The following is a 21,465-nucleotide window of genomic DNA, read 5'->3' as shown; positions in this document are numbered from 1 at the left end:
GAGGAAGCCTATGGATTTGATTTTGTTAGCAAAAGCTGGCTAGGGCTCCAGAAGTCATGCTTTACGTACTGAAGCGGCAAGGTTTCATTTGGGGGTGTCTGACGACTGTGCTCTAGCCTCAGAAACCTCAGCTCCCTCTCCTGAGGACCTAGTATGGAGGAGGGTCTACCAGGGCCCCGCCCCCAGACACCAGTTCCGGCATCACATGCTCTGCGGGTGTGGGCAGATCACGCCTCTGCCCCCCCAACCCCCAATGTACAGTCCTGAAAAACGAAATTAATGTGAGACGTGTTTGTGAGGCAGGTGAGAAGGAAGTGGAAAGCACCTTGCTGCTCTTCTTGGGGTATCTGGTCACACACCCACTGTCTCTGAAAAGCATCAGCCATCTGTTTTTGTCTTGACTGGAAACAGGGTCTCACTGTGTTACACAGGCTGGCCTCAAACTCCTGGGCTCCAGATCCTCCTCACTGGGACCACAGATGCATGGGGCAGACCTGAGTCCCAACTGCTACTCTCTCTCTCTGTTTCTCTGTCTCTCTCTCTGTCTCTGTCTCTCTCTGTCTCTCTGCCTCTCTCTCTGTCTCTGTCTCTCTCTGTCTCTCTGTCTCTCTGTCTCTGTCTCTGTCTCTCTCTCTGTCTCTGTCTCTCTGTCTCTGTCTCTCTGTCTCTCTCTGTCTCTCTGTCTCTCTCTCTGTCTCTCTGTCTCTCTCTCTGTGTTCTGTCTCTCTCTCTGTCTCTGTCTCTCTGTCTCTCTGTCTCTCTCTCTGTCTCTCTCTCTCTCTGTGTCTCTCTGTCTGTCTGTCTGTCTCTCTCTCTGTCTGTCTCTGTCTCTCTCTCTCTCTGTTATGCCTGGCTGTGTGGAATACATAATACATTTCTCATTGTCAGCTGCCATCAACAATGTTTACAACGGGAGTTGCTGGAAGGTTCTAATGCCACAAAGCACCTCCTGAGAGATACAGATGTCAGGCCTCCCTGCTCAGATGCTCGGGGACAGCCTGGAAGTCTAGGTGACCCGGTGACACGCATGCTGCCCTCCAGTGGCAGGAACACAGGATCAGTTCCAAAGCACCCATGCCCCACCCACTCAGCCCCCACCCCACCCCCGTCCACCAGACACTCATCTCTGTGCTTTGGAGCTTCTGTCTCATCACCTGCGGGGGTGGGAGTCGGGGTTCAAGGGAAGGTCTGGCCTCTTGACTCCTGTCAAGTTCACATGCAGTGAGAGGCTATTGGTTTAGAAACCGATTGGTGTTCCGAAGACCCTGGACCAACCTCTGCGCCTGGCACGCTTTGTTTAGCTGGTCCAAGAGCCGCTGAAATACTGATCCCATTAAAAGATCCCAAGGTGATTTGGGTGTGGCGGTTTGGTTTGGTTTGGTTTGGTTTGGTTTGGTTTGGTTTGGTTTGGTTTGGTTTAGTTTGGTTTACTTTAGTTTGCTTTGGTTCAGTTCAGTTTGGGGGACTGGGTGGCAGAGACCACCATACACATTTCTGTGGTGCTGTGATGGAATCTGGGCCTCCATGCACACTAGGCAAGCCTTTGACTAGCCGAGTTATACCTGCAGCTCTTTTCTTTGCTTATTTCCTCTTTGAGACAGGATCCCATGTAGCCCAGGCTAGCCTTAAACTGGCTACATAGCTGAGGATGACCTTGAACTTCTGACCCTCCTGCTGCTGCCTCTCAAGTGCTGAGAGCACAGGTGTGCAACACCGTGCCCTGTTTATGAGGTGCTGGGGACGGACCCCAGGAACTCGTACATGCCAGGCAAGCACTCTACTCCTGAGTTACATCCCCAGCCCTCCACAGCAGTTTTCAAAGTTTTCCGTTTGGGTTTGGGTTTCCCTTCCTTCCTTCCTTCCTTCCTTCCTTCCTTCCTTCCTTCCTTCCTTCCTTCTTTCCTTCCTCCCTCCCTCCCTCCCTCCCTCTCTCTCTCCCTTTCTTTCTCTCTTTCTTTCTTTCTTTCTTTCTTTCTTTCTTTCTTTCTTTCTTTCTTTCTTTCTTTCTTTCTATTTGGCGTCAGCCGCATTAGGCTTGTCCTGTTCAGTTAGACTCCCTGTTAACAATGTAGTGTCCAAGAGGACATAACACATCTGCGAAGAAACCGGGGTGCGGCCCTGAAACCCCAAGTTCTGTCCCTGAGCTACAGGCTCTTCCTCTGACCTTGCTCAATACAGCCACTGCCTGAAATAAGGACAAGGACCCGCCTGACCCCCCACTTGGTGAACGATGACCAAGGTCCCTTCATGCTGTAGTAATTGAGTGCCAGCAGGAGCCACGCTAACAAGCTTCTGTGTAATAAAAATGGCCCCAGCTTGGTGTGTGTGTGTCTGGGGTTGGGGTTATTAATGGCTCCTTGACAACTCTTTTCCTTCTAATTTCCTTTGGTCCTCTAGAAATTTCAAAAACTGTTCCCAAGGACAGAGAGAATTTTAGGGAAAGCAAATTCTCTGAAAACATCCAGACTTCCAAGCAGGATTGGAAAATCTAAAGGCTTTCTGGCTGTCGGCCCTGGCTAGAAATTACTAGCCCAAAGTTAGGATTCCTGCCACGTGTATCTCGGAACTCAGAAAACAAAGAAAATAAGGGATACATGAGGGGCTGGCTGTGGCAGCAGGACCCTGGGCTGGTCTCCAGGCTGGGACAGCATGCTCGTCCGTCCCTCAGTCTTCAGATGGAGTGCTTAAGACACTGGCCCACGTGGATCCAACACTGGCGGTTCAGGGTGTGTCCCGGGAGGCCACGTCCTAGGCCTGAGTGGGTTCTTAGGGCTGCTTCATCGGTCTATGCAGGAACCACCACCCTGACATGTGGCCAGTGGTTTTTTATTTGAAGAGGAACGAGAGCTCGGCCCTCATCCATAAAGCAGCCTGGGCACTGGGGCCCTGCGTGGGTCCCTCAACCTCCAGCTAGAAGGATGTGGGTGTGAGGGTTTCCAAAATTAGTAGCTTTGTCCCGGTGGCACATTTGTATCATCTGCTGAACTCTGAAAAACAACAGCTGACTGAGCTCCGCCCTAAACCAGTTGAATCTGAATTTCTGAGGATGGGGCTAACACACTCTCGTTTCCCCCAAGCCTCTCAGCTGATATTAATGTGCAGCATTGGTTCGGAACCAGCCTCTGATTGACCGATTTTCAAAAATAAAATCAGATGGAGAGAGACAGGGGGTCTCATTGCATTTAGTTTTGGAGGGGGAGGGGCTTTTCTAGACCTGTCTTCTCTGTGTAGCCTTGGCCGTCCGTCCTGGAACTCAAAAGGTAGACTAGGCCGGCCACCTGAGTCCTGGGATTAAAGGTGTGCGCCACCACTGGCTGCGTTTGGGTATTTTGTTTGGACTTTAAAAACACGTAGTGGGAGCAGAGCTTGGAAGATGGCCCATCGGTTAAAATGCTTGCCACATAAGTTTTGGTTTCCAGAGCCCACATAAATGCTGAGTAGGCCTGGGGCCTATCTGCAATTCCAACCTCAGAAAGTGGAGATTTGCTCCCTAAGCAAGCTGTCTAGAGAGACCAGGGTCATCGGCAAGCTCTGGTTTGCCTGAGAGACCCTGCCTCAATGAATAAGGTGAAAGAGTGAGCAAGGATGATTCCTGACAGTCTCTGCGCCCGTGTGCACGCATGCACTCGCACACACATATACACACACATGCATGTGCACACACACACACACACACACACACACACGGAGGCGAGGTGAAGACAGCGTGCAGCCCTTGGAAAATGCTTGTTGTAATGCTAAGCTAGAACATCACAAGGAACGACCTTCTGAATGATGCCCTCCCTCTGTCTGGAGCTCGACACTGTACCTAGCTACCTTGTGCTTCTCCTTAAGACTGTATAATGAATTCCCTTTGTAATCCAGCCTTACCTCAGCTTGGCATTATCTGCAAAAATCTGGTTTGGCTAAGCCAGCAGACCTTTGCTTCTATTCTAATATAAATGAAAATGTAAATAAAATCAGTGGAGTGGTTTTTTTTTTTTTTCTTAAGCTCCCTCGCTGTAATTCCATTTAAAAGTTTGCTGGGAGTCATCGGAATACCAAACCACATAGTTGAAAGAAAAGGAGAAGTGAAAGAAAGGACAGAAAGTGCAGTCGTCTGTCAGATCTGCCCAGGTCAATCTTTATATGCCTTTAGCTGGGTGCGGCTCCTGTTTCTGGCCAGGGATGCAGGCACAGATAGTTTAGGAAGCAATGGTGTCATCGTACAGAAGAAGAGCGGAGGGCTCTGGGGTTGCGGCTCAGGAGCAGAGGGTTTGCCTTGTGTGCATGAAGCCCTGGATTCTCTCCCCAACAGAGCACTTGTGAGCTAGAGGTGGGAAGATCAGGAGGTCAAGGTCACCCTTAGCTACAAACAGAGTGTGAGGGTAGACCAGAAGAAAAGAAGCCCTGTCAGAAAGAAGTGGGGGAGGGCATGGTGGCCAGGGCCAGCTAACTCACTGTCAAACCTGACAAGTTCATCCCTGTGACTTCAGCTTGGCACTGGCTGGGATTTGAACCGACGGTGCCCTGGCCTCAGTGGCCATCCTCTCATTCCTGCCTTCTCTCTTCCCACAGTCCACGCTGGGCTTCGTGGCCCTGATGCTGAGCACAATGCACACCCTCACCTACGGCTGGACCCGTGCTTTTGAGGAAAACCACTACAAGTTCTACCTGCCACCCACATTCACGCTCACGCTGCTCCTGCCCTGTGTCATCATCCTGGCCAAGGGCCTCTTCCTCCTGCCCTGCCTCAGCCACAGACTCACCAAGATCCGCAGGGGCTGGGAGAGGGATGGTGCCGTCAAGTTCATGCTGCCCGCTGGCCACACACAGGGGGAGAAAACAAGCCACGTGTGAGGCCCTGGAAATGGAGACAGGCACAGCTTGTGGGGGCCCTGGGCTGGGTTCGGGTCTCTTTTCTGGGATGGTATATGCGTGGGTGGCCGAGGTCTGAATTTCTGGGATGCAGGTGTATGCCGAGATACTCAGAATGGCGTACCACACATGCGATAAGTACTCACATATATTTCATATATAATAGGATTTACTATTATTCTTAGTTAAAAAAAAATAGTGGGTCCTTATATTTCAACTTATGCAGGGTCCCTATATTTCAACTTGAGCATTTCAGAGCAAATGCCACACATTAAACAGCAGATCCCACCCTTGTGGTAGCTGCAGAGACAGACAGAAACTTCTGGTATGAGAGAGACTGTATTTTGTTGGATTCTACCTTTAATCCCCGTTCTCTACGTTCCCTGTTAGCCACATCTTAACGTTGGTGCAGAGCTGGGACAAGAGCTGGCTCTGGTGCAGCCTCCCCCATCCCAGGGCTAGGAAACAAGCCTCTGATGAACAGAGGGACCAGGTCTGGACCCTCTTGCTCCCGCTTCCCTGGGCTCGAGTGGGGAGGCTCAGCGGGATCCCCCGCAATCTGTGCAGGAGTTTTCACAGGTCTGTCCTTTCTTCCGGGAGCGGTCTGAAGCGGCCCCATCTGATCCTAGCTGAGCCGAGATTGTTCCCCACTCCCTGAAAGTCCAGAGTCACCGTGGAGCCTGCAAATTGCTCCTTCTGCGAAGGTGTGAAGTCACCGTCTCACCAGAGCCATTAACGAACCTGATCTTCAGAAGAAGCATAATTGTTTCCCCTCCATTAAGTTGGTGGTGACCCTCTTTAAACCACTGTGCCTTCTCGCCTTTCCCATCACTAATTTGGGCATCTCCATGGAGTGGACTCTTGTCGGGGCAGTTCAGGGGGGAGGGAAGCATTAGAGATTGCGGAGAATAACCATCGAAGCCTCCCTTGGATGTTCCCAGGCCTGCCTTCATTAAATTGGTCCCTAATGAGAATGACAGGGACCCCTGTTGCCTGTAGGCAGAGAACCAGCCTTCTGAGCACCCAGGAAACACAGTGGCCCCACGCCCTTCAGGGGGGTCCCACGTCCCCTTTCCCATGCTTTTGCCTCCCTCCCTCCCGGTTACAATCAACCATAAAAGTCTGCAAATATTGTTTTTTGAATTCTTAAAGAGACCACATCCTTTGTTATTACCAAGCTTTCCTGTGCCTGGTTTATTAATTAGACCTAACCACGGGTGTGTATAGGAGAAATGTTAACATATGCTTGTGTGTGTGTGTGTGTGTGTGTGTGTGTGTGTGTGTGTGTGTGTGTGTGCGTGTGCGCGCGTGTGTGTGCATGCACACATGAGTAAACATTCAGGCAAGTGTGCACATGTGTTTCGGTATCTGCTGTCTCAGGAATCCTGAAGAAACTCCTGTATTATAATTCAGAACAACTGGGAGGGGCTTTTCTGCCAAAGCTCTAAGTGTCAAACTTTACTGCCCCAAAACACAGAGGGTCAGACCACAGCCAGGGCATAGCACATCTATCCTCCCAGCCCTGTGACATCTATCTGTCAGGAAAGAGTTACTCAGTCAGGCCTCCAAATCCTGTGGAGCTTGAGAGAGCTATCATTACATAAGAGAGATTCTGTGGTTCCCCTGGGCCAGGAAGCATCTTTTGACACAGGGAAGGAAGAAGGATCAGCCAAAGTACACAGGACGAGATGTCCCTCTTCCCACCTGGCAGGCATCACTAAGTGAAAAGGGGGCAGAGCCCAGTGCAAAAATCCTTTTGTCGGGCCCACACTGAGCAGAGGTGGCGCGCTGGAGAATCTGGCTGCTGCTTGCAGGTATGGGCAGCCAATACTCCATTCTAGGAACAGGACCTACGACCTGAACTGGCGCCAGCCATGGCCCACGGAGGACTACTGGAGGCAAAGCAGAGAATTCCAGCATAACGGGGGCCAAAGACTTCCCTGCTGACTGCGAGGAGGAAGAACACTGAAAGTCACAAGTGTTCCCAGCTGGTGACAATCTACTGCCTTCTGCATCTCTCTCTGGAGGAAGGTGGCTCCTTGTAGCAGAGGTGCCCACGGTGACAGAGGTGCCCACAGCGGTATAGCACAACTTCCTTTCCTCGCCCTATTGCTGCCACAGCTGCTTACCGGATGGGAAGTGGGTTCCTGTCAATCAGCTCATGGGTGGCAGGTGGGCCATGCTCTTATCCCTGATCTTTCTTCTGTCCCTATTTCTTCCCATCTCCCCGGGCAGTCAGCAGCTTCCAGGAGACGGGTTACTCTCTAACTCTCAGAGTACCCCTGCCCAGTGCTCTAGGGATGAAATGCCACAGGCTGGGGTGGACACGCAAAGTCTTCCTACAGTGGACACGGTTCCTGTTTCATCTCAGAAGTGACCGCCCAGAGCCACCGTGTGAGCTCCAGGCTTTCCGGCAACAGGATCACATAGGCAATGGTTCCTTGGTGGCCGGAGTCTGTGCTCACTCGGCCATACATATTAATCTGTGCCACTGAGGAACGGCGGGTGTGCAGAGGAGTGATGGAGCAGGCGAGGTCCCCACAACACAGTCTAGGTTGTAAAAATCAAGGCACCTGAGGGGTGACAGTCAAGGTTGTCCGCCACCCTGCACACACATCCACACAAAACTGCATATTTCCTGGGAAGCCTATAAAGTGGTGTTTGTCGGCAGTGGTCTCGCAGATTTCTACAAGTTCAGATAGTTTATCTCTGCTGAACTAGATCTCCAACAGTTGCTTAGACGTGCTTCTGCTTCATACACAGTGGGACTTGGATGTTTCATTCTAACCCTCCCCTTGGACACACTGGCTATGTGAACCTCCACTCCCCTCCCGTGAGGTGAATAATGAGGTCCTGCTCACTGAGCTCTGGGTTCCTTTACAGGACCAGAAACCTGGCTTGTTTCTGCAAGTTCCCATTGCAGGCAGAGCCTGATTTTCAAAACACTTAGGCAATCGTGAAATATGTCCCCACCCATCGGGCTTCCACCTCCAGGGAATCTGTCCTGCTAAATCCAGTCTCTGTGCTGAAAATATACTTTTTATTTGTTTGATTTTTGTTATTGCATTATGTGTGGGCAAGGTGTGTGTGTGTGTGTGTGTGTGTGTGTGTGTGTGTGTGTGTGTGTAAGAGAGAGAGAGAGAGAGAGAGAGAGAGAGAGAGAGACTTTGCATGTATGCAACTCAGGAAGACAATTTGAAGGAGTCAAGTTTGCTTCCTCCATGTAGGCTCCGTGGATAGAACTCAGGTCTTAGAAACAAGTGCCTTTACCGAGCCATCTCAGCCTGAGACATTCTTCTAAGGCTCCACTGACCTCTCAGGAAGCAAGGCAGTTAGTGGGGCTGAGAAGGCACAGGGGCCTACAGATGTGCAAAGGGCTGCCTGGCTGCTGGCTGCTTCCTAGTGGAAATCAACCTTGTTCACACCAGCTCACTAGTATCAAGGCGTTCACCATCAGCAACGCACAGGCCAGGCAGCACAGGGCCATCCACAAAGATTTTTTTTTCTTTTTTCTTTTTTTCGGAGCTGGGGACCGAACCCAGGGCCTTGCGCTTGCTAGGCAAGCGCTCTACCACTGAGCTAAATCCCCAACCCCCACAAAGATCTTAAAGAGCAGAACTGGTGTCTTCTAGACATGACAGAACCCTCGCCCTCATGAACCGACGGCAGCTATGGCTGCCTGAAGCAAGATGGAGCCACTCAGTATTCCAGCATGGAGTGCATTCCACCATTAGCTGAGCAGCTATGGACAGTTGGTAGCTTTTGGAGTATGGAGAGTCTGTATTCTTTGAGGGTGTGGGCACTGGTAGGCTGACCATGTGCCAATGGATGGCCCCAGTCCCATGAATGCACAGAGAGCATCAATTGAACTCGGTGGGTTAATAAAAGATGGAGGAACACCAACCAACCAACCAACCATCCATCCAACCAACCAACCATCCATCCAACCAACCAACCAACCAACCATCCATCCAACCAACCAACCAACCAACCAACTATCCAACCAACCAACCAACCAACCAACCAACCATCCATCCAACCAACCAACCAACCAACCAACCAACCATCCATCCAACCAACCAACCAACCATCCATCCAACCAACCAACCAACCAACCAACCAACCATCCATCCAACCAACCAACCAACCAACCAACCAACCATCCAACCAACCAACCATCCATCCAACCAACCAACCAACCATCCATCCAACCAACCAACCAACCAACCAACCATCCAACCAACCAACCATCCATCCAACCAACCAACCAACCAACCATCCATCCAACCAACCAACCAACCAACCAACTATCCAACCAACCAACCAACCAACCATCCATCCAACCAACCAACCAACCAACCAACCAACCATCCATCCAACCAACCAACCAACCATCCATCCAACCAACCAAACAACCAACCAACCAACCAACCATCCAACCAACCAACCAACCAACCATCCAACCAACCAACCAACCAACCAACCAACCAACCAACCATCCAACCAACCAACCAACCAACCATCCAACCAACCAACCAACCAACCAACCAACCATCCAACCAACCAACCAACCAACCAACCAACCAACTATCCAACCAACCAACCAACCAACCAACCAACCATCCATCCAACCAACCAACCAACCAACCATCCAACCAACCAACCAACCAACCAACCAACCATCCAAACCATGAAGTTAGCAGGAAGTAGGAAATGATTGGGAGACATTGGAGGAAGCAGATGGAGGTAAATATGATCAAAATACATTGCGTGCAATATGAAATTCTCAAGAAGTTGATTAAAATAATGTATTTTTAAAAGAGGTCTCTCTCTAGAGATGACTTTTCAATTAAGAGAACTTGCTCTTCCAGAAGGCTAGGACTCAGTTTAGTTTCCGGCATCTATATGATAGCTCAGGATAAAAGTACTTATTTTCCAAAGAAAAAGGAATTAAAACTAAAGAGACTAATAATGACCCTGGGGCAGGAGTTGTGGATCAGGTAAAGAGCATTTGCTGCTCTCGCAGAGGACAAGAGATCAGTTCTCAGTGTTTGAATCCGATGGTTCATGAGAACCTGTAAATCCAACTTCCAGAGATATGGCCTCAGTAGGCACCTCCACATATGGGGCAGACACACACACACACACACACACACACACACACACACACACACAGAGAGAGAGAGAGAGAGAGAGAGAGACAGAGAGAGACAGAGAGAGACAGAGAGAGAGACAGAGAGAGAGAGAGATACAGAGAAACCCAGACACATGACACACACACACATACACAGAGACAGAGAGACAGATACACACAGAGACACAGACACACACACATACACACACACATACACAGAGACACAGAGAGAAAGAGATACAGAGAGACACAGATACACACAGAGAGATATTTAGAGAGACACACACACAGAGAGACACAGACACAGACACACACACACACACACACACATATTCACATGTTCCAAATAAAACATCTTTAAAAGGGGGAATGGCTGGAGAGATGGCTCAGTGGTTAATAGCAGTTACTCTTGTATGAACCCAGTTTGATTCCCAGCACCCACACAGTGGCTCACAAACCTCTGTAACCCCCACTCTAGGGGACCAACAGGTGTGCATGCAGTGCACATACGTGCATACAGCCAAATACTCATACACATAAAGAGAACAAACAAAAGCGTAAGGAAGAAAAAGAGACTCGCATAACACCATTAATTGGAGTTGCACAAGGAAAGAACTGTGAGAAAGCAAATGGTGAGGAGGTGGAAACCAAGGTCTTCTAAAGCCAGTAAGACTGGGATCTAACTGAAGCAGAAAGCACAGGGTTCACCAGCAGGCAGAGAAGCAAAAGAAAGCCGTGCTCAAGACAAAAAGACAAGTCATTTCCGTTGTAGTTGGTAAGAGAATTCCTAACGTGTTGGCGGGAATCAGAAAATAGTGGCTACAGCTCTTAACAGAGGGTGATCATCTTTATTTACATAGACACTCTTTATTTATTAAGTTGTGAGACAGGCTCTTATCATGTAGTCTTGGCCAACCTGTAACTACATAGGCCAGGCTAGCCATGAACGAACAGAGAACCACCGGCCTCTGCTTCCCAAGTGTTGGGATTAAAAGTGCATGCACCTGGCCCAGATCAAGCGAGGATTTGGAGGACATGAATGAAGCCTGGGGTTTGATCCCCAGTATCGCTTAAACCAGACATGGGGGTGCAATCCTTCAAGCCCAGAGCTTAGGGGGAGAATCAGAAGTTCCAGATCACGCAAGTCCAAAACCAACCTGGGACGCATGTGACCTTGTCGAAAAGAAATGAGGGGACATGAGCATTTTCAGGAAACGAAAGTTAAGAGGCTCCCAACAGTCCTCCCCTAAAAACAGGCTTGGTGAAAAGGCAAAGGAGCCCAGAGGAGAGGCTGAAAAAGGAGAAGAAATAGGAAACAAAGAAATTCCAAGCAATGAGGGGGCTCAGTGAGTAAAGGGGTTTGCTGCCAAGCCTGAAGACCCAAGTTCAATCCCCAGGACTCCTAGAAGCCAATGTGCACTGAGGCAAACTCACCAGTATCCACTAAGATCTCTAACACCCCTGAGTCTCCAAGTCTGACAGGGACTTTCGAACACATACACAGTAACCCGTGCCTAGACACCAGTGTCTCCTGAGGCAGAGAAAGGAGCACAGCTTCTCTGTTCATAGAAGGAGCAGGGGCCTGGCATCTGAGAGCCTGTTCTCCAGCACAGACAGGCTGCCAGGACACTAAACCAGCCTCCCTGGGCCCCCTCCCCACTGCAGCTGGGGCGCTCAGGAGGTGTCCACTCTAGGTTTTATAGCAAAGGGGGTTGCCCAAAGCAACCCTTCAGTGGGAGGACCTGAATTTGAATCCCCAGAACTCACATAAAAAGCAGGATATGTGGTGTCTGTAATCCTGGGGCTGCCAAAGGGGGATGGGAAGCAAAACAGGAGACTTCCCGGAAGTCCAAGAGCCAGCTAACCTGGGGTACACAGCAGTGAACAAAAGGTGGTCTCAAAATGAGATGGAAAATAGGGGCTGACACCTGAGGTTGACCTCTGACATTAGCCAAGGCTGGATGGCCAATAAGCACAATGAGCACAGATAGACTGTGCTCTTCAATCAAGAGACAAGGAGCTGTGAGGGTAGACCACTTCCCGGCTGCTGTTGGCAGGCAGTGGCTGGTGCAGAGGGGGTCAGTTTTCTTTAGGCACGGGGCCCCGCTCCAGTGGGTGACCCTATACCCAGGCGCATGCTCACAACACTAATTAGACTCAGTGGGTTAAACAAAAGACATCGTGAAGTTGTGAGTAAGACATGACAGGGCAGGCCTGGAGCAGTCGAAGGGGAAGGAACAGAGACCAATTCGATCAAAACACATCATCTGCATGCATGAAATAAATAAACACAAAATGAAGTCTTTATTCTGAAAGAATAAACAAGAATCTGTTTTAAAAGATGGAGAGTGGCGAGGGAAATTAAATCAATTAATTTAATTAATTAAAGTGATATAATATCATAAAATAATAATAGCAAATAATAAACACATCAAATATTTGCAACAAAGGAAAGTACACAATATGAAGATTAAGCTTTCTAAAAAGAAAGATATTTAAGGTAATTCTCAAACTAAGTAAACTTTCTTACAAAATAAAAACAGGCTATTTTTATTATTTCAAAAAGGATGGAGACTGTCTGATTGGATTTTATTAGTATAGTTATGCATAGAATTAATTATGTATACAGCTGCATACCTAAAGACCAAAGGTAACGGTAGAAGAAAATGTGTCAGGAAGAAAGAAACATTAAGATAGGGGTGGCTAGATTGTCATTAAAGTATACTTTATGACAGAAGGCATTATGTAATGTTAAAATATTTAAATATGTATAATTGAACTCATTAAATAATGTTGCCCCAAAATACATGAAGAGGGATTGGAAAGACTTTTCAGTGGTTAGGAACACTCGCTGATCTTGCAGAGGACACACTTTGGGCAACTCACATCCACTCCAGGGGTTTCCAACGACGCCCCCTCCCCGGGCTCCCCAGATGCCTGCACTCACACACACGGACTCACACAGACACATCTGCATGATATAATGATATATATGAAAAGGTGCATCTTAGCTTGCTTTCTATTTCTGTGATAAATACCAAGGCCAAAAGCAGCTAGAAGAAGAAGAAAGAGGGTTTATTCCTTCTTACATCTCACATTGTGAAGGGAGTCAGGGCAGGACCTCAAGGAAGGAACCCGGAGGCAGGAACTGAAGCAGGAGCCATGGAGGAGTGCTGCTTACTGGCTTGCTCCCCATGGCTTGCTCAGCTCCTTTCTTATGCAGGCCAGGGGTGGCACTCCCTTTCATAGGCACAGAGTTGCTTGTGGCAAGCTGAGGAAGGCAATCGCTCATTGAGATCCCCTCTTCCAAGATGATTCTGTCTTGTGTTAAGTTGATGGATGCAACCAGCGAGGTTAGCAACCTGCCAGGAGGCAGGAAGGTCGAGGGCGGGAGAGCGAGGCCATCACCATACTAAATCCAACATTATATGCGTGCTTAACAATAGAACTCAATGTCACAGTTCTATTCCCAAGAATAGGCCATAAAGCAAATTTTAACAAGTAGAGAAAAATAAGTATGTAGAATACATTCTCTAAATTCAATGAAAAAAAGAAACCATTAGAATTCAAGAACAATGTGGTATTTTAAATGTCCAAACATTTGAAATTTAAAATATTCACTTCTAATTAGGTCATTTATCAAAGAGAAAACTGTAATAGAAACTTTTCAAAAAATTTTAATTGGATTATTATTAAATACCTCTACCAAAGAGTTCAGGATGCAGCAAAAGTACTAATTAGAAGCAAATCAATACTCTTGACAGGAACCAGAACCAAACCACAAAAATGTAAAATAATAAAGAAAAATTTAAAATCCGCTGTACATAGAAGGATAAACAGAATTCATGAAGCAAGAAACACCTCAGTAAAGGAAGCAGCAACCCTGAGAATCGTTTTTTCAATTAGACTAATCAAATAAAAGAATCTTTGATAAGGCTGATCATGACTAGAAAGACAAAGATTCAAATAAACCATTGAAAACTTAAGAGGAGACAACAGTACAGATGAAACAGAATTTTTAAGAAACCATAAACAATTACATGCGAGGTCTGGAGAGATGGCTCAGTGGTTAAGAGCACCTACTGTTCTACCAGAGGTCCTGAGTTCAGTTCCCAGCAAATATGTCAGGCGGCTCACAGCCACCTGCAACTGCAGCTCCAGAGGACCCAACACCATTCGACAGAATGAATGAGGCTATAACCATATGTGCTTGGAGAATCCAGAAGAGAACTCTGGCTCCACAGGAATGGGACTTACGGACAGTCCTGAGCAGCTGGTGCTTGTAACCACAGAGCCATCTCACCAGACTCCTAAAAAGATTCTTGTTTTTAAAAAACCAAACCATTCTCAACTTACTTTAAGAGACTCTGGGGGACAATAAAAGACAATATATGATAAAAGAACATTGCACTCCACTCCTAAAACTACCAAGGCCTTCCATGTGACTACCTTTGACTTATTCTAGGAATTCAAACGCATCTTAATGTAGATTCCATAAATACCACTAAACACAGTCACCACGTGGAACTTTTTTTTTTGAACATCTTTATAGCAAGAAAAAGGAAAATGATGAATTTTATCCTCCATTTGCTATGGTTTGGGTGTCGTGTAAATGTGTCTCTTCAAGGTTATGCATTGGAAACCTGTCTGCTATGTGCCATTATTAAGAGGCGATGGGACCCTTTAGGAGTGAGGCCTGTTGGGGAAGGTGATTAGGTCATCACTGAGCATTGCCCTTACGAGGGGTTGGGGTCGGGCGGGGATAGGACCCAAGGGACATAAGTAGCCTGCAAGACTTGGTTGACAGAAAATAAAAACTAACCAACAAAAATTCACCAGGGCCAGGAGGCAGCTCTGTTGGTGTCTTAGTTAGGGTTACTATTGCTGCAAAAAAAAGGCCATGACCAAAAGCAACTTGAGGAGGAAAGGGTTTATTTGGCATATATATATGGCATATATATCCTGAATCACGGTCCTCTGAGGGATGCCAAGACAGGAACTCAAACCAGGCAGGAGCTGATGCAGAAGCCATGAAAGGATACTGCTTACTGGCTTGCTCCCCATGGCTTGCTCAACCTGCTTTCTTTATAGACCCTAGGACCACCAGCCTAGGAGTGGCCCCACCCACAATGGGCTGGGCCTTCCCCCATCAATCACTAATTAAGAAAACGCAGGCTTGCCTACAGCCTGATCATACCGAGGCAATATCTCAGTTGAGGTTCATTCTCTCAGATGACTCTAGCTTATGTCAAATTGACACAAAACTACCCAGCACAGTGGTAAAGTCCTCGCCTTACAAACATGAGGGCCTCAAATGTTTGAATTACCCTAGATGCACAGAACACACGAAACTCAAGAAGGATGACTAAAATGCAAATGTGAATGCCTCACTCCTTCTTTAAAAGGGGAACCAGAATACCCTTGGGAGGATATAGGGAGGCAAAGTTTAGAACAGAGGCAGAAGGAATACCCATTCAGAGCTGTCCCACATGTGGCCCATACATCTACAGCCACCAAACTATATAAGATGGATGAAGCAAAGAAGTGCAGGCCGACAGGAACCAGATGTAAATCTCTCCTGAGAGACATAGCCAGAATACAGCAAATACATAGGCGAATGCCAGCAGCAAACCACTGAACTGAGAATGGGACCCCCGTTGAAGGAATCAGAGAAAGGACTGAAAGAGCTTGAAGGGGCTCGAGACCCCATATGAACAACAATGCCAAGCAACCAGAGCTTCCAGGGACTAAGCCACTACCTAAAGACTATACATGGACTGACCCTGGACTCTGACCTCATAGGTAGCAATGAATAGCCTAGTAAGAGCACCAGTGGAAGGGGAAGCCCTGGGTCCTGCCAAGACTGAACCCCCAGTGAATGTGATTGTTGGGGGGAGGGCAGCAATGGGGGGAGGGTGGGAGGGAACACCCATATAGAGGGGGAGGGGAGGGGTTAGGGGGCTGTTGGCCCAGAAACCAGGAAAGGGAATAACAACCGAAATGTAAATAATAAATACCCAAGTTAATAAAGATGAAAAAAAAGGAAATACTAAAATAAATAAATAAATAAATGACAAACATGAGGGCCTGAGTTTGGTTAACCAGAAGCCACTCCCCTATCACATACATACACATTTTTTTTAAAGTCAAGCATGGTGTGTACACTTGAAAGCTCAGCATGGAGGAGACAAACAGTTAGATCCCTGAGGCTCACTGCCTAGGGAAAGGTCCAGGTCAGTAAGAGACCTTGTCTCTACAAACAGAGTGACAGATACCTGAGATCTCCTTACCCTCCACATGTATGCACATGTTTTCAAACCACACATACACATAGATCTGCACACAAACAAACATGCACACACACACACACACACACACACACACACACACGAAAGAACAGCTTCTTCCTTCTTGGTGTCCAGTTTTCTGTCTCCCATGACATCTCTCCCTCTGCACATGTCCCCACAACCGTGATACCATCTACTAAAACCTATCAGAACCTCAGTCTATAAAGCTATCCAGCTGTGGACGGTCAGACTCCAAAACTGTTAACAAAACCTGTTTTCTTTACAAATTACTGAACTCCAGGTATTTTGTTATAGCAGCAGAAAACAGACTAGGGAACACCATTCGTGATGAAGGACAGAGGGAGGGAGGGAAGGAGAGAGGAAGGGGGGAAAGAGAGAGAGAGAGAGAAAGAGAGAGAGAGAGAGAGAGAGAGAGAGAGAGAGAGAGAGAGAGAGAGAGAGAAAGAGGAGAGAGAATTTTCCTGCTTTCTTAGAAAAGAGAATTTCATGACAAAATCAAGAACAAGGGCTGAGGGAACACCTCAGGGACGCAGCACTGGCCTAGCTCAGGGCTCTGGACTCCACCCCTGGTGTTGCCGTGACTTAATTAATTAATTAATTAATTAAAGAGCCGGTCAACGGTGCTCATCACCACCGCATCTATCATAGAGAAGAGACTCAGCCAGAGTGAAAGGACCAATGGTTAGAGAGGCAAAGCCACACGCGGCAGGGAGGATGCACCTCTCAGGACTCTCAAATGACACAGTCGCGTGTTCTGAAAAAAATCAGAAGAATGGAAACATTCTCACAGCCACTCGGAGGCTTTAGCCGGCCTGGTTTTCATTAACATAAAGATCTGCTGAGGCTGGAATCATCAGTAGTGAGCTTGCCTAGCACACACAAAGCCCTGAGGTCCCAGCACAGAATAAACCAGGGCTGGTGGAGAGGAGGAGGAAATGGAGGCAGGGGGATCAGAAGTTCAAGGTCAGCTTCCATCGCTTAGGGAGTTTGAGGCCATCCTGGGCTACATGAGACCCTGCCCCCAAAATAAACAGACGGACAGACAGACTGTTCAACCTTCAGGATCCTCTCTCAAGAAAACTCCATGTTAGAAACTCCAGTTTCCTCTAAATTTATTTATATACTCAATGAGATAAAAACCAGTCTTTTGAAAAGAAGCTGTCCAGCTATTTTAATAGGTTTTATTACTATTCTATTATAGTACTGCCTGTAGTGCGTTCCTCAGGGATCTAGTGAATGAGAGTCACAGCTGCAGTTGGCCACACGAGGGCGCACTGGAGTCAGTTAGCAGGCGAGACCTGGGCCTGGGCAATTGCCTTCACCATGGTGTCCCCCAGAGGGAACTGGCATGGCAGAGCAAGCAGGTTTGGGATATCAGCGGGCCCTGGAAATATGGGCTGTCTCTGGGTGTTGAGTATCTGGATAGGAGATGACTATGACAGTGCAAAAGACCTGAAGTGTGGGACCCCAAAACAGAAGTGGCACATGCTGAGAATTTTGTTTCCAAAGAATGGCCTAGAGAGATGGCTCAGTGGGTTAACAGGGCTCACTGTGTGAGCATGAGGACCTGAGTTCAGATCCCAGAGCCCTCACAAAAAGCCAGAAGTGGGGGCTGGAGAGATGGCTCAGCAGTTAAGAACATTGGTTACTCTTCCTGAGGACCCAGGTCTGATTTCCAGGACCCACATGGTGGCTCATAATTGTCTATAACTCCAGTTCCAGGGGATCCAACACTGCCTTCTGGCCTTGTGCAACAGTACTCACATGGTGTACAGATATATAGGCAACACCCATATTGCATAAAACAAAAATAAGTAAATTTAAAAAGGGGGGGTTAGGCTTGTCTGCATGCTTCTGTAACCCCAGTCCTATAGGGAGAAGGAACGAGGAACACTGGGGCTTTTTGGTGCAGCCTGGCATCTTGTACACTAAGGGATAGAACAAAATACCTGACGTCGTCCTCTGGCCTCTGCCCTCTGCATGTTCACACTCATACACACACACACACACACACACACACACACACACACACAGCATATACATACACAATGTGCACCCCAGAAGAAGGTGGGTGACAGAGAAGCAAGGGGACAAGTCGAGGTGGCTTGATCATCCTATCAGGTTGCCCAAATTAAGGTGTGCCTGGCAGGCATGCGTAGGGAGGGTGTGAAAGTACGGGCTCTCCAGAAGCTGGCGCCAACATCTCTGCAGAGGAACCAAAAGTCAAGTTAAGGTGCTCGTGACGAGCCGGGCATGGAAATGCGCCCTACCAAATATCAAGATGTATTTTAAAGTTATCCTAATTAACACAGTGTGGTGGAAGCCCAGGAATAGATAGAACAGAAAACCTAAAAACAGACCCACACAGAGACGGAAACCTGAGGCACCACGTTTTGTTGATTCAGAGACACATATTTTGCATATTTTAATTTCTCTGAAGTTAGAACACTTCTTGCAATTGTTAATGTCTGCAGCACCACTGGTGAGCAGTTACTAAACCGTTACCACCCACCAGCACATAAGGTTATACATATATATATTATACATTTATTTATCCCTGTGTGTGTGTGTGTACGCATGTGTGTAGACATGAGTATGTGCATGAGTGCACATAAGCCACAGTGCACATGTGGAGGTCAGAGGGGCCCAGGCACCCAGGCATCAGAGTCAGGTCCTCAGGTTTGGCAGCAAGCACCTTCACCTGCTAAGCCATATTGCCAGCCCTTGCACTAGCTTTTGATGCCCCTTCCTGTACCTGATCTTTCAGGCAGGAAGTGATTTAAGGAGTAGCATGAAGAGGAAGCTATAGCTACCTGCTGGTGAAATCGGGACATTGACTTTGCACAGTACAATGGTGCAAGCATGTAATTCCAGCCCTTGAAAGGTCAAGGTCCGAAGATGGGGAACTCAAGGTTATCCTCCACTACACAGCAAGTTTGGAGCCAGCCTGGAGCACTGGCTGAAAGAGAGAGGAGGGGAAAAAAGGGGAAGGAGGAAAGTGCTTTTACTATAATTTATAGAACGGTTATCAGTCGTATGGAAGAAAATTCCAGAAGAAACAAAACTAGTTCATCACCCTTCTGAAAGTCTTGCATAGTAAAAAGAAGAGAGTTACTAATACATACGACATTGGTTCATCAAAGCCCTCATGCCCCAGGACGTCAGAAAAGGGCATCAGTCCCCTGGACCTAGAATCTCCTGATGTCTGTGAGTCGCCAGGTAGGTGCTAGAAATCAAACCCACCTCCTCTGGCAGAGCAGCCAAGGCTGTTAACTGCTGAACCACCTCTCCAACCCATGTCCCGTTTTATGCTGGGCTCTGGAGGTCAAACTCAGACCCCAGTGCTTGCAAAGCAAACAACTGAGACTCCCTTTCTTTTGGGGGGGGGGGTCGTGCCTTAGTCCAGGCTAGCCTTGAACTCATGGCAACCTTCTGGCCTCAGTTTCCCACATGCTGGGATTTCAGATGTGTACGTACCGTGCCTTAGCTGTTTGTTGTTTGTTTGTTTTGTTTGTTTTTTATCTTAAAGTCTTACTAATTTGTTCAGACTGGTCTGGAATTCAGTTCTTCCACTCATCCTCCCATGTCGCTGGGATTATAGGAACACACCACAGTGCTCACCCAGAGATGTTTGTAAAAAGACAAGGACAGACATCTTTCAGACAGCATTTCACAGGGCAGCTGCCTCGGGCAAACTCAGCTGTAGAGGAATATCTTGGAGTGGGGGAGGGAGGGAGAGGGAGAGAAGGAACTGTGGGTGATCTGAGAAGACTTGGGGTAAATATGATCAAAACATGTATTGTATGTAAGGAAAAAGTAAAAAGCACTATATTTACAGTCAGAGTGTACCCGCTTCTCCCAGCCTCTAAGGAGGACTGGGAGGTATCTAACGTTCAAAGAGCTGAAAAGCAAACCATCCACCCATTAGAATAACTGTTCACACGAGTGTGCAGTCAGCATAAAACAAGATAACGGTTAAGGAGGTAGAAACACTCCATACAGTCCACAAAAAAGAAACTGCTCTGACTGCCTAAGCCTGCTCCTCGCTTCCCCACAGAGAGAAGCTCCACCTGTGTGACAGCTGCCCCCAGTCTTTTCTCTGCAGCAGGCCTCGAGTTGATTCCATTCTGCCCTCTCTTTCCTTTCTCCCCGCTCCTCTCTGTTTAGACCTACTGTGTATGGTAGTTTGTTTCTGTTTGGACCTACTGTGGTTGTTAGGTATAGGTCATTTCTGTTGAGACCTCCTGTGTCTGGTAGGTTCTTGTCTTCTCTTCCTTCACTCTCCCTTGTCACTCCACATTGTTCCTAGTGTTGCTCAGATGGCTTAGCTGGGAAAGGCACTTGCTGCCGAGCCTGACGACCCAGGCTCCATCCCTGGAACCCCCCAGTGGAAGGAGAGAATTCACTCCCAGAGGCTGCCCTGTGACTTACACACATGTGCTGTGGCACAACACAGCACACACACATACACACACACATACACACACAAACACACACACATACACACACATACACACATACACACACACTCACATACACACACATACACACATACACACATACACACACATACATGCACACACATACACGCACACACACATACACACACATACACACACATACACACGCACATACACGCACATACACGCACACACATGCACACACATACATACACATACACACATACACGCACACACACATATACACACATACACACACATACATACACACACATACACACACACACGCACATACACACACATATACACACACAAAAAAATAAGTATTTTTAAGTTACGTAGCATTATTGTGCATAATTTCTCCAAACTGGAAAGCAACCAAATTTAATCTACAGGGGCCTTCAAGTGTAAACTGTGCCGTTCAGATGATGAAGAGCCTATAGCTGAGTAAAACGTAAAAATGTAATATGGGATGGGGAAAGGCAAGTAACAGAACGCAGGATGTCATAAGATGCCATTTCGCAAACCTCAGATGCTAAGCAGAAGCTGAATAATACTGTCTAAGGATGCATAGTTACACGGCTTCTAAGGCTGCCTTTCATGTTTGCTTTCAGGCTGGGCATGGTGGCCCACACCTTTAATTCTAGCACTGGGGAGGCAGAGGCAGGCGGATCTCTGTCAGTTTGAGGTCAGCTTGCTCTGCAAA

At 47.7% G+C, this 21,465-nt stretch overlaps 1 protein-coding gene across 9 annotated transcripts in view; it reads left to right on the top strand.

The window, feature by feature from the left end:
- The window catches only part of Steap3 (STEAP3 metalloreductase), a 45,206-nt gene extending 39,172 nt beyond the window's left edge, over positions 1-6,034 (top strand). For all 9 annotated transcript variants that reach the window (XM_087579905.1, XM_087579909.1, XM_087579912.1 and 6 more), the window contains 1 exon segment: positions 4,558-6,034. In XM_087579905.1, the coding sequence (XP_087436031.1) occupies positions 4,558-4,839 (282 nt within the window). In that variant the 3' untranslated portion in view covers positions 4,840-6,034.
- Positions 6,035-21,465: the final 15,431 nt, after the last annotated feature.

Source organism: Rattus norvegicus, chromosome 13 (assembly GCF_021556685.1).
Source record: "Rattus norvegicus strain SHRSP/BbbUtx chromosome 13, alternate assembly SHRSP_T2T, whole genome shotgun sequence".
NCBI lineage: Eukaryota > Metazoa > Chordata > Mammalia > Rodentia > Muridae > Rattus > Rattus norvegicus.
Note: the sequence above shows the minus strand (reverse complement) of the source record. Positions and strands in the feature narration are given on the sequence as shown.